At 38.9% G+C, this 13,300-nt stretch overlaps 2 protein-coding genes across 2 annotated transcripts; both read right to left on the reverse strand.

The window, feature by feature from the left end:
- Positions 1 to 342: 342 nt before the first annotated feature.
- Positions 343 to 7,776, reverse strand: ssx2ipa (synovial sarcoma, X breakpoint 2 interacting protein a). The gene is made up of 14 exons (XM_042429669.1): positions 7,513 to 7,776; positions 6,327 to 6,466; positions 5,963 to 6,129; positions 5,545 to 5,754; positions 4,716 to 4,826; positions 4,477 to 4,612; positions 4,261 to 4,336; positions 3,988 to 4,168; positions 3,676 to 3,823; positions 3,333 to 3,469; positions 1,789 to 1,962; positions 1,566 to 1,683; positions 1,101 to 1,254; positions 343 to 979 (listed from the first exon to the last, which is right to left on the reverse strand). The coding sequence occupies exons 2-14, from the start codon at positions 6,367 to 6,369 to the stop codon at positions 835 to 837; spliced, it is 1,800 nt and encodes a 599-aa protein (XP_042285603.1). The 5' UTR covers positions 6,370 to 6,466; positions 7,513 to 7,776; the 3' UTR covers positions 343 to 834.
- A 1,727-nt stretch (positions 7,777 to 9,503) lies between these two features.
- mcoln3a (mucolipin TRP cation channel 3a) lies at positions 9,504 to 13,296 on the reverse strand. Its single transcript, XM_042429676.1, has 12 exons — positions 12,707 to 13,296; positions 12,434 to 12,601; positions 12,178 to 12,331; positions 11,820 to 11,901; positions 11,640 to 11,736; positions 11,400 to 11,499; positions 11,096 to 11,208; positions 10,763 to 10,912; positions 10,508 to 10,609; positions 10,260 to 10,382; positions 9,911 to 10,117; positions 9,504 to 9,782 (listed from the first exon to the last, which is right to left on the reverse strand). Exons 1-12 carry the CDS (start codon positions 12,917 to 12,919, stop codon positions 9,627 to 9,629), a joined length of 1,665 nt encoding a protein of 554 aa, XP_042285610.1. The 5' UTR covers positions 12,920 to 13,296; the 3' UTR covers positions 9,504 to 9,626.
- Between the last annotated feature and the right edge of the window lie 4 nt (positions 13,297 to 13,300).

Raw genomic sequence — 13,300 nt, forward strand, 5'->3', positions numbered from 1 at the left:
CTTCATTACAAGAAATAAATTGAATTTCAAATCCAACTTAAGAGTATTTAAGAAAAAGTACTAATTTCCTGCAAAATTAGTACTTTTACCTTAATACTTTAAGTAAACTTAGCTGGTAATACTTCAACACTTCTACTTCAGTAGCTTTTTAAATGCAGGATATTTACTTGTAATGAAGTATTTTTACATTGTGGTTTACTTAAGTAAAGGATCTGAGTACTTCTCCCCCACTGCAGGTCACATAATCTGATGGGTCACCAAATACGGCGTAACACCGGTATTCACACTGCAGCTCCTACTTCAGTACACTAGCGGGCGCCACGTAAAAGAGTAAAGAAAACGTTTCATTAAAAATATCTTTATTGTACTCTTACACCAGCAGAGAAGATAAGATTATTGTCAATCTAAGTAGTATATTCAACATGCTCCCAGTAAAATTATACTCATAATTTATATATCTAAGTTATGTAAACATTAGAGTTAATTTAAAATAAAACTTGAACCTTCAATATATAATCAACATGTAGAAATAATTTCAAAGTCCAATATATTGAAATCACTTCTTGGTACCCTCCTCTGACTGAATATAGCTTAATATCTCAAATGTCAGTGTTGATTTGTTTGCACAGAAAAGTAATGAACAATGGCAAAATCATTAAAGTGCTCTTTGTACGATCAGCTTTGGTGAATGATCTGTGTATGTCCATAGCAAAGCAACACAGCAATGTTGTTGCAAAAAAATGAAATGTTCATCAGTGCTGTTGGAAGTCAGTCATGGATTGATGCTGAAGTCGATCACGTAGTGGGAAAAAAAAAAAAGGCACTGGAGGTTCTTCAAGTGAGGCTGTTCTCATCTTCACCCAAAGAGAAGATACTCAAGTCTCCACATCGAACTCTGTTTTTGGACTTGACCCGATTATCTCCGTCTTCAATGGTGCTAGACTCCTGCCAGCGTCCTCTATTTGAGTGTCTGGAGGAACTGAAGTAGGGAAAAAAAAAAAAAAAAGGATTAATGCGTCTGACAATAATACACCCAAAACTGAATACTTAACACTAAAAATACTAAATACAAACAATAGTAATTACGTAACTGAATATACCTGCTGTCTGGTATGAGGCGGAGTGTCCGGTAAAGTTCGGTTGTGGATGGCACAGCAGCACTTTGTGTGGGTTTAGGAGTGGAGAACGTAGCGTAAGTTGATGATTTGGCCAGCTGAGCTTTTGTAGAAGACATCCTCATCTCTGGCTCACTTCCTGAAATGCAGAGGATAATCAAATTATCGGATCAAAGTTTTTGATAATATAAGAATTATTAACATCCGATATTAATAAATAAATGAATTAAATATTTTTTCCTGTTTTTAATAGCTTGTATTCTTTATTCCTTAGGTTTTCATTCAACTATGCCATCTGATTTGGTGCAGTTTTTCATAAAAACCTTCTATTTTCCCCAAGCACCATGTATAAAATGAAAAAAGACTTGGAACATGGTCAGCCTTAAAAAGTAATGTGTACTACAGAGTATGCACATTGTGAATGATCTGTTAATGATGACACTGACTTACTGATTGATAAGGCACTTTGACCATCAGATGAGGAACATCTCCTACGGTCTGTGAAAGGAGTCATGTTCAAAAACTGATTTTTTAGCCAAGAGGCACGGTCCTCCTCGAAGGCCTTTTTCTGTGGAGTACAAGAAAAAAAGATTAAAAAGAAATGCAGTGCAATTACAACTCTCACAATAAAAGTTGAATAAAAATATGGCACAATATCAGAAGATACGAGTACCTCTCGCCCCAGGCGAATAGCAGCTTCTGTGAAGTTATTTCTCTCCCTCTCAAAGTTTCTCTTTTGTTCCTCAAAGAGTTTCCATTCCTCTTTGAGTCGCTCTTTCTCCTCCAGAGTGTAGCAGTCATTAAGAAGAGCTGCAGTCTCATCATCAAATGATGTGTTAAGTTGTTGCTGCACAGACAGAAACAAACACACTTTGATTATATTTCAGTCATTAATACAAATAGTTATTTAGAGTGTCAGACTAACATTCAATAATGTACAACAGACAGGAGTCATTTATCTACACTGCAATTACATATCTTAATTTGCACTTGTGAGAAGTATCCCAGTGTTTCCCCTGTATGATTTTAACAGCTGTGCCACTGCTAACCGATGAACGCCACCGCTGAAATTTCACATTGTACATAATAATCATGACAAATGCAAACCATGTGCACTCTCTCCACTTCAAGCAGCTGACTGGAGCTAGTGGTGAGCGAATGAGAATTGTTGTTATTGCTGCAGCCTTTCCTCTCTGCCCTCATTTGACTGAGGGCGAGGCTCAGCTCCTTCACACACACACACACACACACACACACACACACACAGCGGACAGCAGCAGAGAGGCCGCCGTGGACACAGTAAACCAGGTTAAGTGAAAGATAATGTTTTACTCAATTTGACAACTACGCTCGTTAATGTATGTGCAGTAAAACCTTCATGTGTATATTTTAAAATCAAACCACTTGTTCAACAAGCATAATCATGTAGAAAAGCAATGTTTTCCACTGCTTTGCCCACAGTCCTTCATCCACCGCTGGCATGTTTTACATGACCACAGCGTGCTGGTTAAGTTAATAGCAAATTGTTACGAACTATCTAAAAAGGAAAGCTGTCTGTATGTAGCCTAACTGTTAAACTTAGTTTGCCACATATCTTAAAATTTGGCAAATTCTTGTATACTTAGCTACTGGCTGAGATGACAGCCCCCCTCCCAAACCAGCACAGAGGACAGGATGAATGACTGACAGTGACTGATTTCTATGTTCTTCATTCTTTCTTCAATTAGTATTTTCACGTCAGAAATATTATTTATTTTATTCACGTTATTTTTGTTTCCAGTTAGATATTACTGAGTTTGTATAGTGACTTTGCTGTTGTAAACATTACTGTTGCTGCTCTGGAAACAATATTTAGTTAGTTAAACTCCTTGACTGTGTTGAGGCATTTAATTCTTTTACATTTATTATAACCAGAGCTATCTGGGCCTAAAGAGTCCTTCTGGTGTCTAAAGCTCATATAAATGATCACACACACGGCTCGATGAACATGAATAAACCTATCTGCAACAATTCTAAAGTAATTTAGAAAATACTAAAGTAAGTTATTTCACTGCTGGTGTGTGCGCAAATACAGGTCCTGGCAATGTGGGCCCTGTGTGCATATAACAGCACCACTGCTGGAAAAAAAATCCTAGGGGACATACTGTATCTTGGGATTTGGTGCTGAATGGATCTACTGACCATTTTATGTCTTATGAACTGGCAGACAGGACTGACCTGGAGGAGCTGCTGCTGTGCATGAATGAACTCTTTGCACTGCTGCACTTCACGCCTCATCCTCTCCATCTCATCCTCATGGGTCTCCCTTGGTATCAGCTCTTTATTGGACTCCAGCTGACTGTGCACTTGAGATGCTTGGCAAACAAAAACATCACAGTTGATCATCTCAATAGCCTTTCAGGCATGTTGTATATCTGTAAATGCAACCTCACATGATGTTTGTCTAAAAAAAAAAAAAATCCAAATGGCATGTCATGTTTCAATGACTTGAGCTCTAAAACTGTAGAGAACTACAGTCACTTTTTCAGCATTTTAGCATATGTGACAGTGCTATGTGTACCTTGGCTGTCTAATTTCTCCATGTGGTTTCTCAGCTTCCTCCACTGCTGGCGGATGCTGTTGGTGAGCTGCTCCCTGGCATGCTCACATGATTGGTCCAGCGTTTCCCTGCTAGAGTCACCCGCCTTCTCTTCTCCATCTGAATCAGCCTGAGCAAAACAGAACGAAGACATACACTTCTTTAGTCCAGCATCCTGGACATTACTCAATAGTCCTTCGTCCATTATCAAAGCTCAACTTCTCAAACCCATTTACCTGGTTGGTGTATTAGTATTAATATTATTATTATTATTATTACTACTACTACACATACCTGCTCTTGACTGTCATCAGCAGTGGCTCCTCTGTTGGAGGGTTGTCGTGGACTCAGGATATGTATCATCTCCCTTTTCATCTGCTGGAGGACTTTCTTAAGCTCAGCGTTCTCCAGCATCAGGGACCTATGACTCGCCTCATAGTCGCTGAGCAAGGACTTGTACATCTCACCCTCGTGGCTATAGAGAGCAGTGTACAAATAGAGTTAACCTGACTGATATTACAGTCTAAAAATATGGTCTACACATGACAAGATATATTTAAATCATACCTGGCTGTCGCTTTTGCAGTCTTCCAGTGGCTCCTTCTTCCATCTGAGCGTCCCAGGCAATTCAGCACATCAATAGCTAGTTGGGGGAAAAACAGGGAACAAAAAATGATGTTCTGAAATTTCCAGGTAAAAGCAAAAAAAAAAAGCTTAACACAAGGTATTCATCCCAAATCTTACAGATATGTATGTATGTATTTATGCTGGAGACTTGCTTACCTAGTTTTTTATCCTTTCTGTCAACCAGCAGTTGGCCAAGGCGTTCCTTGAGCTTTGCAGATTCTCTTTCTTTCCTCTTAGCGTCATGAGTGTACTGGGAGGCACGGCTGGCAATGATACTCTGGAGCTTCTGAACCTGTTGAGGATGATTAAATCATGAGTTCATGCAAATACACATTAACATTTTGTGAAACTCAAAACGTGAGTGCTGCTGATTGTAACATAAAAAGGTAGTCTACCTCGTCTTTTTCTGTTTTCAGGCAGCTTTGCAAAGTCTTAATTTTGAGTTGTAGCTGCCTCTCTGTCTCATGTAGACCTGATTTCTCCCTTATGGACAGTTCCAACTGATCCTGGGAGGAAAAAAAACACAGTGCACAGTGAGATGGCAATCTTTTGTACAAGCAATCAATTCAGGGTTAAGAGTGGATTCTTCAGTAAAACCCAATCTTAAAGGACCAGTGTGTAGGATTTAGTGGCATCTAGCAGTGAGGTTGCAGATTGCAACCAAGCTATGTACTGTAGATATAAAGGGCTCATTCTAAGGTAACGAAAACACAACGATTCTTAGTTTCAGGTGATTATAAACGAATGAAAACATAATTATGATTATTATATTCCATTTCTGCCAACAGAGCCCCCTAAATCCTACACACTGGTCCTTTAAAACAGGTACATGCTCCACTTCTACCTCTGCACATATCATTATGGCAAACATAACCTTGACTTCTTCCTTTGTAGGTTTAGATAGAAGAGGCATGTTTGGCCTAACAAGCAAAGACAACTTAGGAGATACAAGACTACCGTTGTGCTATTCAGAATGATAGGACATAGTAAGACTCTTGGTATGCAGGGCTACGAAAGCTTGTTTTGTCTCTGTAGTCTAGTAGTCACATACTTTTCTTTTCGGAAAAATGAGCATGGAGGAAATTTGCCGTTTGGTCAGAAGTCTATTACTGCAGCTTTACTCTAGCAAACATAAAGATTATTATGGTTTGAGGGTAAACAGAGTGGGAATGAAACTGGAATAAGACAGAAGCAACCTGAGAGACCCCCCCTTGTCATACATGCCTTGAGTCTGGAATTGTTCATCTGAATGTGTTCCAAGGTGCTGGACTTCTTTAGCTGTTCTTTCTCAAGCTCCTCTAAAGTGCCCATGGTACGCCTGTGAATCTGCAACAGCTCATACATGGCATTCAGAGCTGGCACTGTGCTCAGGGCGGCTCCCCCTGGTGAGCTGGCCTCGATATTTGTGGAGGAGAGGCCCAGGGAGGCGAGTTCCTGTGAAAGAAAGAGGATTTATGTCACTGTTGTGGTGTTGTATTGAATTATCTCTATAGACAATAAAAAAGGTCAAGAACAAAATAATATACAGCCATAATGAGCATTTAAAAACAGGAAAGATTTTTACAATCAAATATAATGTAAAGGCTGTGACTAGACAAATGCATTTTATTTTATACTAAACTAAACCAGAGTATTTTAGTACCTGATTGATGTATGAGATGCACTGAGGAATATTATCCTCTGTGCAAAAGGCACTTATCACATTGTAGGAGCTCTTGGAAAGGGGCAAAGAAGAGAGCATTGACACAAGGTTGTTCTGTCTCGAGGGGGACATTGTCACATGTGATATGCTGGAGATATCATAGTTTCCTAAAAACAGAAGACACAGAGAGAAGCAAATCATGGCAACTGCAGGCACGTTACATCTACTATACTTTCTCCCTCTCTCCCGAAGGTTGAACTAGGCTGCGGTGCTAAAATGGGAACATGAATATGGGTCACCTCTAGCAGGCCTTTCTATATTTGAAATATTCTGCCAGATATGCCACATTAGTAGAGAAACTTACCCATAGATGTCTCTATTGGCACTGTTGTCCACCACTCTCCCATATCACCGTCACATCAGGACACGAGGTCATGAGTTATCAACCGAGGGGGTGGATTAGCAGCCAGGCAGTGGATCAGAGGCTCCCGCTGGAACAGAGCCCTGCGACGGAGCATCAAGCCATGAGATAGACCAGCAATAGATAATCTGGGCCAAAGCTTCACCCGCACAGGATTAACTGCAGATGTGTGCCACTGCCAGTCAGGGTGAGATTGGGGTTTAAAAGGGCCTTCCCACTGGCTACTGGCAACTAAATTGCAGGGTAGTAAGATGATCTCAGCCACAAGCCAGAGATTTACAAAAATAAAAACGAGGGAGTCATCACATTACAGAGGGGCTAAATCTGAGAGAGCACATGTATTTTTGACTTTTGTGCCTTTGGGGAAATATTATGATCTTGACATGTTCTGGTGAAACAAGCTGAACCAGTTATCTCCACCTGCCACTCCCTCTTATTTACTATGTAAAACTTGTGTTCAGGCCAAGAGTGTCAAGCACATTATGGTGATCAACGAAGGGGAAAACATTGATGTCATGTCCAGCAATGCAACCATAAAGCCTTGAATGAACCACAACTACTAACAGAAGGCCTGCTCACTCTCTCCATTGAAAGTTCTTATCTAGTTAACCAGAAAACATGCTCTACTTTTATCTTTCACCAACTTGACTCAAACGCAATAAACAAACCTGACTGAGGATGAGATAACGCTAAAGTCAGCTATGCTTCGGCTTTATATTGTTGAGGGCGCTAACCTTCAAGTAAAATTATATCAAACAATACTAACTAGGTTAGATACACTACTGTTAGTGGTAACTTAGTTAGCTTGCCTAGACTTACTGTTACGTTAACTAACGTTCGCTAACGTCGGCTAGCTTGCTAAACCTTTTAATTTCAGTGGTCACAGCCGTGTTTTCATCGTAAGACTATGGTGAAATAATTTACCACTTTAAGCGTCAAGTAGGTTAAACTAGACAGGTTAATTTAAGTCTCACATTCCTTGTTATAAAATTAATCTGGTGTTAACTAAGATATTTGAATTTAACGTGTTAAACTGACGCTAACTGCCGTTACGCTTGTAACGTTTGATACTCTGCGTGTTTAGATAACAGCTATGCTAAGTTTCTCACACACACACACTCACGCTTACCTGTAACTCCAACGGCGTGAAATGGGTCAACAAAAACGGGTCGTCAAAAGTAAGAAAATGCTCCTTCACGGAAAACGCCAACTGCCGACCCGTGCTAAGTTCAGCCGTCACCTTGTAAGCAGCAGATACGGGCACAAAGTCTCACCTATTTTAAAGTCAACGCATTCAATCAGACGACAGAAGGTAAGCAGGCTGCGGCGGCAGTGGCTGATTGTGTTTTTTTGAAGTCTATTCCTCAGCAAGCGTCAAATCAAACGTCATTGTTATTGGAGGCAGGGTTGTTAGGCAACCAGTATCTGATCCGCACATTGGATGTAAGCATGCGCAGTAGACGATTATGCAAATGAGAAAAGCTGTCAGGTGTCATAAAGCACTGCAATGGCATCCCAGTGGCAGCATGAGAAAAAGTCACCTGTAAAGCATAATGCTGCAAGCTCATACCTGAGGATTTTGTCTTAGAACACATGTTATTATTATTATTGTTACATATTCACATATACGATCTGCATGTTTTTCCTAATTTATGACTCGCTATATCAATATGAATGTATATGAATATATATATATGAATGTCCCACTCATACTTTGCTGCAGTCACCTACAAGTAAAAGTCCTGCATTCAAAATCTTACTTACTTTTCAGCAAAATGTACTTAAAGTATCAAAAGAAAATGTACTCATTATGTAAAATGGCCGAATTTAGTTACACATTAATCATACGTGTACTGTATTTTTATCATCTTTTTAAAGGGATTTTTTATATATACAGTATATCTTTATCATTTCTGTTGTTGTTGCACTGCTGTGGGCTTGGAGGAAGAGCATTTCATTTATTTGTGTATGCAAATACATAAGAAAATGACAATAAACTAAATCTTGAATCTTGAATATGTATTATTTGAATATTAAAACTGATTAATTGATGTGTACATGTTTTACGTATAAAATATTGATCTGAAAAGTAACTGATAACTACAGCTGTGACATAAATGCAGTGGAGTAAAAAGTACAATATTTCCCTCTGAAATGTGATGGAGTAGAAGTATAAACTATAGCACAAAATAGAAATACTCAAGTAAAGAACAATTACAGTGCAGCACTTGAGTAAATCGACTTACAAAAATTACATTTTCTTTTTTTCTTTTTTTTTTATACTTTTGTCGGTGAAAATACTGTATGTGAGCCGAGTAAAAGACAGCATAATGGGTGGTCAGAATCAACTTTATTGTCCAAGTAGTTTAATACATATGTACAAGGCATTTTACTCCAGTTGTCAGTAACTTTCAGTTATCCAAAGAAGGAAAATCATTTGGTCACAGGTACAAAAAAAACCACACAGAGACTCAGTACAAAAATACACAAAGTAAAACAACAGACACACAGCATATACTGTAGTTTATATGTCCATATAGTATCATACAGTGCTGAGAAAATGTATACTGCAACCAATTACCATTGATCGTACTGTAATTCAGTAGCTATTTCATATGAATGTACATTATATTATATATTATAAATCTACTCTCACTTACATAGATTTTAAAAACAGTATTACACTCAACTGCATGTAGAAAGACAAGAACAGCCCACAATTATGCTGTTATGGTGCAGTCAGGATGACTTTTTTTAAAAAGCTACATAAATTAAAGTGATCTGAATCTTGATATATACACTTTTATAGCAACAAGTAGAGTCGTTTCACTCATTATGGATTCCCTTCGTCAGACTCTGTACTTTGTAGTCCATGTTAAAGTTTGGATCTTTTTCCCTTCATGCGGTAATCTCTTTCTTGCAAAGGAAATTTGTGCACCACTTTTAAATGCATCACTGAAATGAGCAGGAATTGGTTGGTAGTGCATATTTATATTGAAATTATTACCATCAGGATATTACATTGGCTCTGTCATGTTAACCGTTTAACTAACTGGTCCCCATGAGCAGTCTACAACAGAGAAGGTTTTGCATTTTGCTTCTTTACTTTTCAGCAAGTCAAGTAAACATCAAGTAACAGTACTTGAGTAATTATCATCCATTAACATAAGTCAGGAGTCTGTTGGGCTTTATTCAGCCTCATGCTGCCTCTTTGCCAACACTTTGCAAAAGGTAGAACTTGAACTACATCTTCTCACTGCATCCAGGCAAGCAGCAAGAAGAGAGGCAACAAGAAGCTGGTTCCTCATCAGTCAGGTATCTTCCAGACTCCGGCTCATCCCTGCACTCTGCTATGAAGGCCTGAAGCTGGGACACCGGTGCTTTGTCTTGCTGGTGATGCTGGAAAAGTGTAGCACAATTAAACTTGCAGAAATAAATAACACAGACTCCTCAATTATCTGTGACCTATGAAACATCTCTTTACAGCAAAATCTAAGAATATTTCTCAGGAGGTGACTCAGTCTGACCTTGATGGTCTCGTAGGTGTCGGTAATGAGAGCGATGAACAGGCTGAGCACCATGTAGATGAAGAGAGAGATGAAGGAATAGAGGTAGAGTCTGCTGAATAGCCACACCATGTAGCCCTTGTATCTTATCTTCAGGAAGGTGCCGTACATGTCGTCCCCATTGATGAGCGAGAAGAGGCACTCTGTCACCTTGTCAAGTGTTCGGAACTGGGAAAAAAAAGTTTGGATAATGAAGTTTTGATATTTCAGTGTCAGCAAAACAGAGAAAACCTGAACACTGACATTTGAAACAGCAATAATGTGATATGCAATGATTACAAAGATATGGATGTTCAGTGTGATTACATACTTTGTCATGGTAAGGCCCAAGCACAATCCAACCACAGAAACAATACCCGAGGTAGATCATAGCCGCACAGCAGCAGAATCGGATCACATTTGGGAGTGCTGCCCTTAAGGTTAATATCAAGATCTGGAAGAAAATATAAGGTTTTTTATATTTTAGTTTCTCCACATATACATTTGCTGATCTTGACAGGTTGACTGATGCATTATGCAAAAAACTAAACAAAAAGGCAGCTTCATGGATATTCTTACATTGTATTTCTTGAAGAAACCAAGGTATCGAATCACTCCGACCCAGACTAGCATCGTGGCTGTTCCCAGCAAAATACTGCAGACATCATAGTTTGTCAGGTACTGCAAGATAAAAGTACATCTCAATAAACACTTTACTAACTTTTCAAGCATCCTAATTTATGGGACCTGATCTTTTAACCATCAAAGTCATGTTGTAAAAGACTGTGAATAATATGCAAAAATATAGCCAATAATGCTCAATGAAAAATGAACCTTTGTTTGTATTCCAATTTTGAGTGCTGACCCAGCGATGGTCAGTGTGTCACTGACAATGATGAGGAAATACCACCCGTTCACAAACTCCATACGGTCTGACCAGGTCACAATTTTATTATAGTAGGCATGAAAGAATATGTTGAACTCCTGCATGAGAGAAATACACACATTGTAAAACTCATAAGAAATAAATTCAATCGACTACAGAGTGTCAGATTAGTAGAGAAAATGACACTTATTATGCTATTAATTTGATGCATAACCACATATGAACCATGCATGTTCACCTAATGATAATAATCCATTTACATGCCATTCCTCTTTACTTACAAACTGTAGTTGGATGCCATTGATGACAGATCGCGTGCAGAGGATGAGAGAGGTGAAGCAGGCAAGGATGACCACAGAATCAAGCAACAAGAGCAGGTAGTCGTTCTTCCCGGCTAGAAATCAAAAAATCAGGTTTTTGTTATTGCTCCATTAGATCATACAGGTGTCAGAGTTCACAGGATAATGTCAATGTGCCCCCTGTTGGTGCTTGAAGCAATGACAGATGTTAGTATTTTTTATAATACATGAGTGGTTGGTATGCACAAGTTCAGGTTCAGGTTTAGGAGTTCAGGTAAAAACTTACAGGTTCCTTCCACGTTCCAGTCTCTGCACTCATAAATTACAACATCATTTTCAATATCCACTTTAATCTTTCCACTGTCTGCACGGTTGTCAAACATTATCTGTATAAAAACAAGGAAAGTTTTTGTGAGTGAGTGGCAGGGGATATTATTTATTAGCATGAAAAACTGCATGTTTTCATCAGCTAATATATTCTAAAAGCTGAAATGAGGGTGTGGCAGTTTTCAGACTGGTCACCGACCATTATATGGAAGACATAACAGTCTGGTAGCTCATGGTGCCTCACAGTCTGCAGATTGATGGTTTTCAGAGTAAGGTAGATGTTCACTGATAGCAGCCTGGACACAGACACAAACATATATTAGCAGGCGGTAGGTACTCTTATCACCTAGCAGGAAACCAGTATTTTCAGTTTAGTCACCTTTTGAAATCTAATGAGAAGTTCACGCGTGTCGCCAAACCACTGTTGCGTAAGGACAGCTCAGGGTATATGGAAATGCAATCTGTGAGGAGGAAATGACATGGCACAACGTTCACGAGCAGCTAGATTTCATATAGCTCAACCTTTGACTACACTGTGCTGCTGTGGACAGCATGAGCTTCCTCTTTTCATGGAGTCACAAGTAAATCCAATGTGATTATTTTCCATTTGTGACATGAATCAGTTTCTATAAATACCAAACAGCAGCTGTAGCTATTTAGAGCAATCTATCCATTAATACTTGATTAAATGAGTGTGAAGAATTGAATGTCTTTATATAGCAATAATGTGCTTGTACCTCTATCAATATGTGGATCTATGTCAAAGGTCTCATTGCCAGGATCGATGCTGCTGTTTCTGTAAAACTCTTGGCAGACAGACAGAGGAGTGTACTCGCCATCAACCTTCTCATATGCAAGATTACCTACTGTCAGATTTTGGAGATTGATGTACTGGAAAAAATAAAATATGTAGACAGGAATAAGACACATTTTTACATGCATAATTAGATAATGTGCTATTAAACTGTTGCCATTAATCAAAATGTTCAGTACCCTGTTGATAATGTAGTAGATGTGATCATAAACATCTGTTTTTGTGTACAGCGCGTAGCTTCCCAACGGCTGATCTTTGTATCCTTTGAGAAACAGATGTCTAAATGTCATCAGATTTTCATCTTTGAAGGTGACCATCATTTCGTTGCTCAGTCCAAATGAGACTAACTTAGAGGGGGGAAAAAAACATACATATGAAACAAATAGATGTTTATCCTCCGTACATTTTCATGTTTGATGACAAGAACAACCAAAGCATTCTGGACATTCTACCTGGGCTGTGATGATTACAATTTTTAATATTTGTAGCATCAGTTTCCATGGTTTGCGACCCCTGGCCTTGTATTTCTCACAGGGGCTCATGAAGAAGTACTTCAGCCTCCGTCTAAAATCCTCCACCACCTTCATCTGAGAGCTCCATCTGCAGTGGCCGTTGAGCCTCCTCTCCTCCGACCTAACAGCCAACAGAGGCTCCGGGTCCTCCATTATACTGACTGGCAGAACAGAATTGAACTTTGTTTTATTTTTGATGATTGTTTTGTTAATGTTTTCCCTTCATATTTGATTTATTAAATGTTCAATATTCATTACAAAAGTGCTGGAGAGAGAAGACAGTTTCAATCATTCCAGTCATTCTGATGTTTATCAAACTGGTTCCCCTGCTTGAGCTCACTGCTGTCATTCTCTCAACTCTCTTTGAGATATTACTCTGCAGTGCATACTAATTGTACTAAAATAAGCTGTAATGCTGTAGAAAATCACTAAAGTGTGTTTTTCAGCATCAGTAAGTGAATTTTAGTAGCTTAGCTTAGGTTAGTGTAGCAGAACTGCGAAAAAAAACAGCAAACATGAAAGACAGAAAGTATA

Source organism: Thunnus maccoyii, chromosome 12, assembly GCF_910596095.1.
Source record: "Thunnus maccoyii chromosome 12, fThuMac1.1, whole genome shotgun sequence".
NCBI classification, from domain to species: Eukaryota; Metazoa; Chordata; class Actinopteri; order Scombriformes; family Scombridae; genus Thunnus; species Thunnus maccoyii.

Coding starts and splice junctions, on each gene's coding strand:
- mcoln3a (XM_042429676.1), bottom strand. CDS start 12,919: ATGGAGGACCCGGAGCCTCTGTTGGCTGTTAGGTCGGAGGAGAGGAGG. Junction 11,209..11,399: donor CTGGAACGTGGAAGGAACCT/GTAAGTTTTTAC, acceptor TTTGATTTCTAG/CCGGGAAGAACGACTACCTG. Junction 10,913..11,095: donor ATGGCATCCAACTACAGTTT/GTAAGTAAAGAG, acceptor TCTCTCATGCAG/GAGTTCAACATATTCTTTCA.
- ssx2ipa (XM_042429669.1), bottom strand. CDS start 6,369: ATGGGAGAGTGGTGGACAACAGTGCCAATAGAGACATCTATGG. Junction 1,255..1,565: donor TCAAAGTGCCTTATCAATCA/GTAAGTCAGTGT, acceptor TCTGCATTTCAG/GAAGTGAGCCAGAGATGAGG. Junction 980..1,100: donor CGCCTCATACCAGACAGCAG/GTATATTCAGTT, acceptor TCCCTACTTCAG/TTCCTCCAGACACTCAAATA.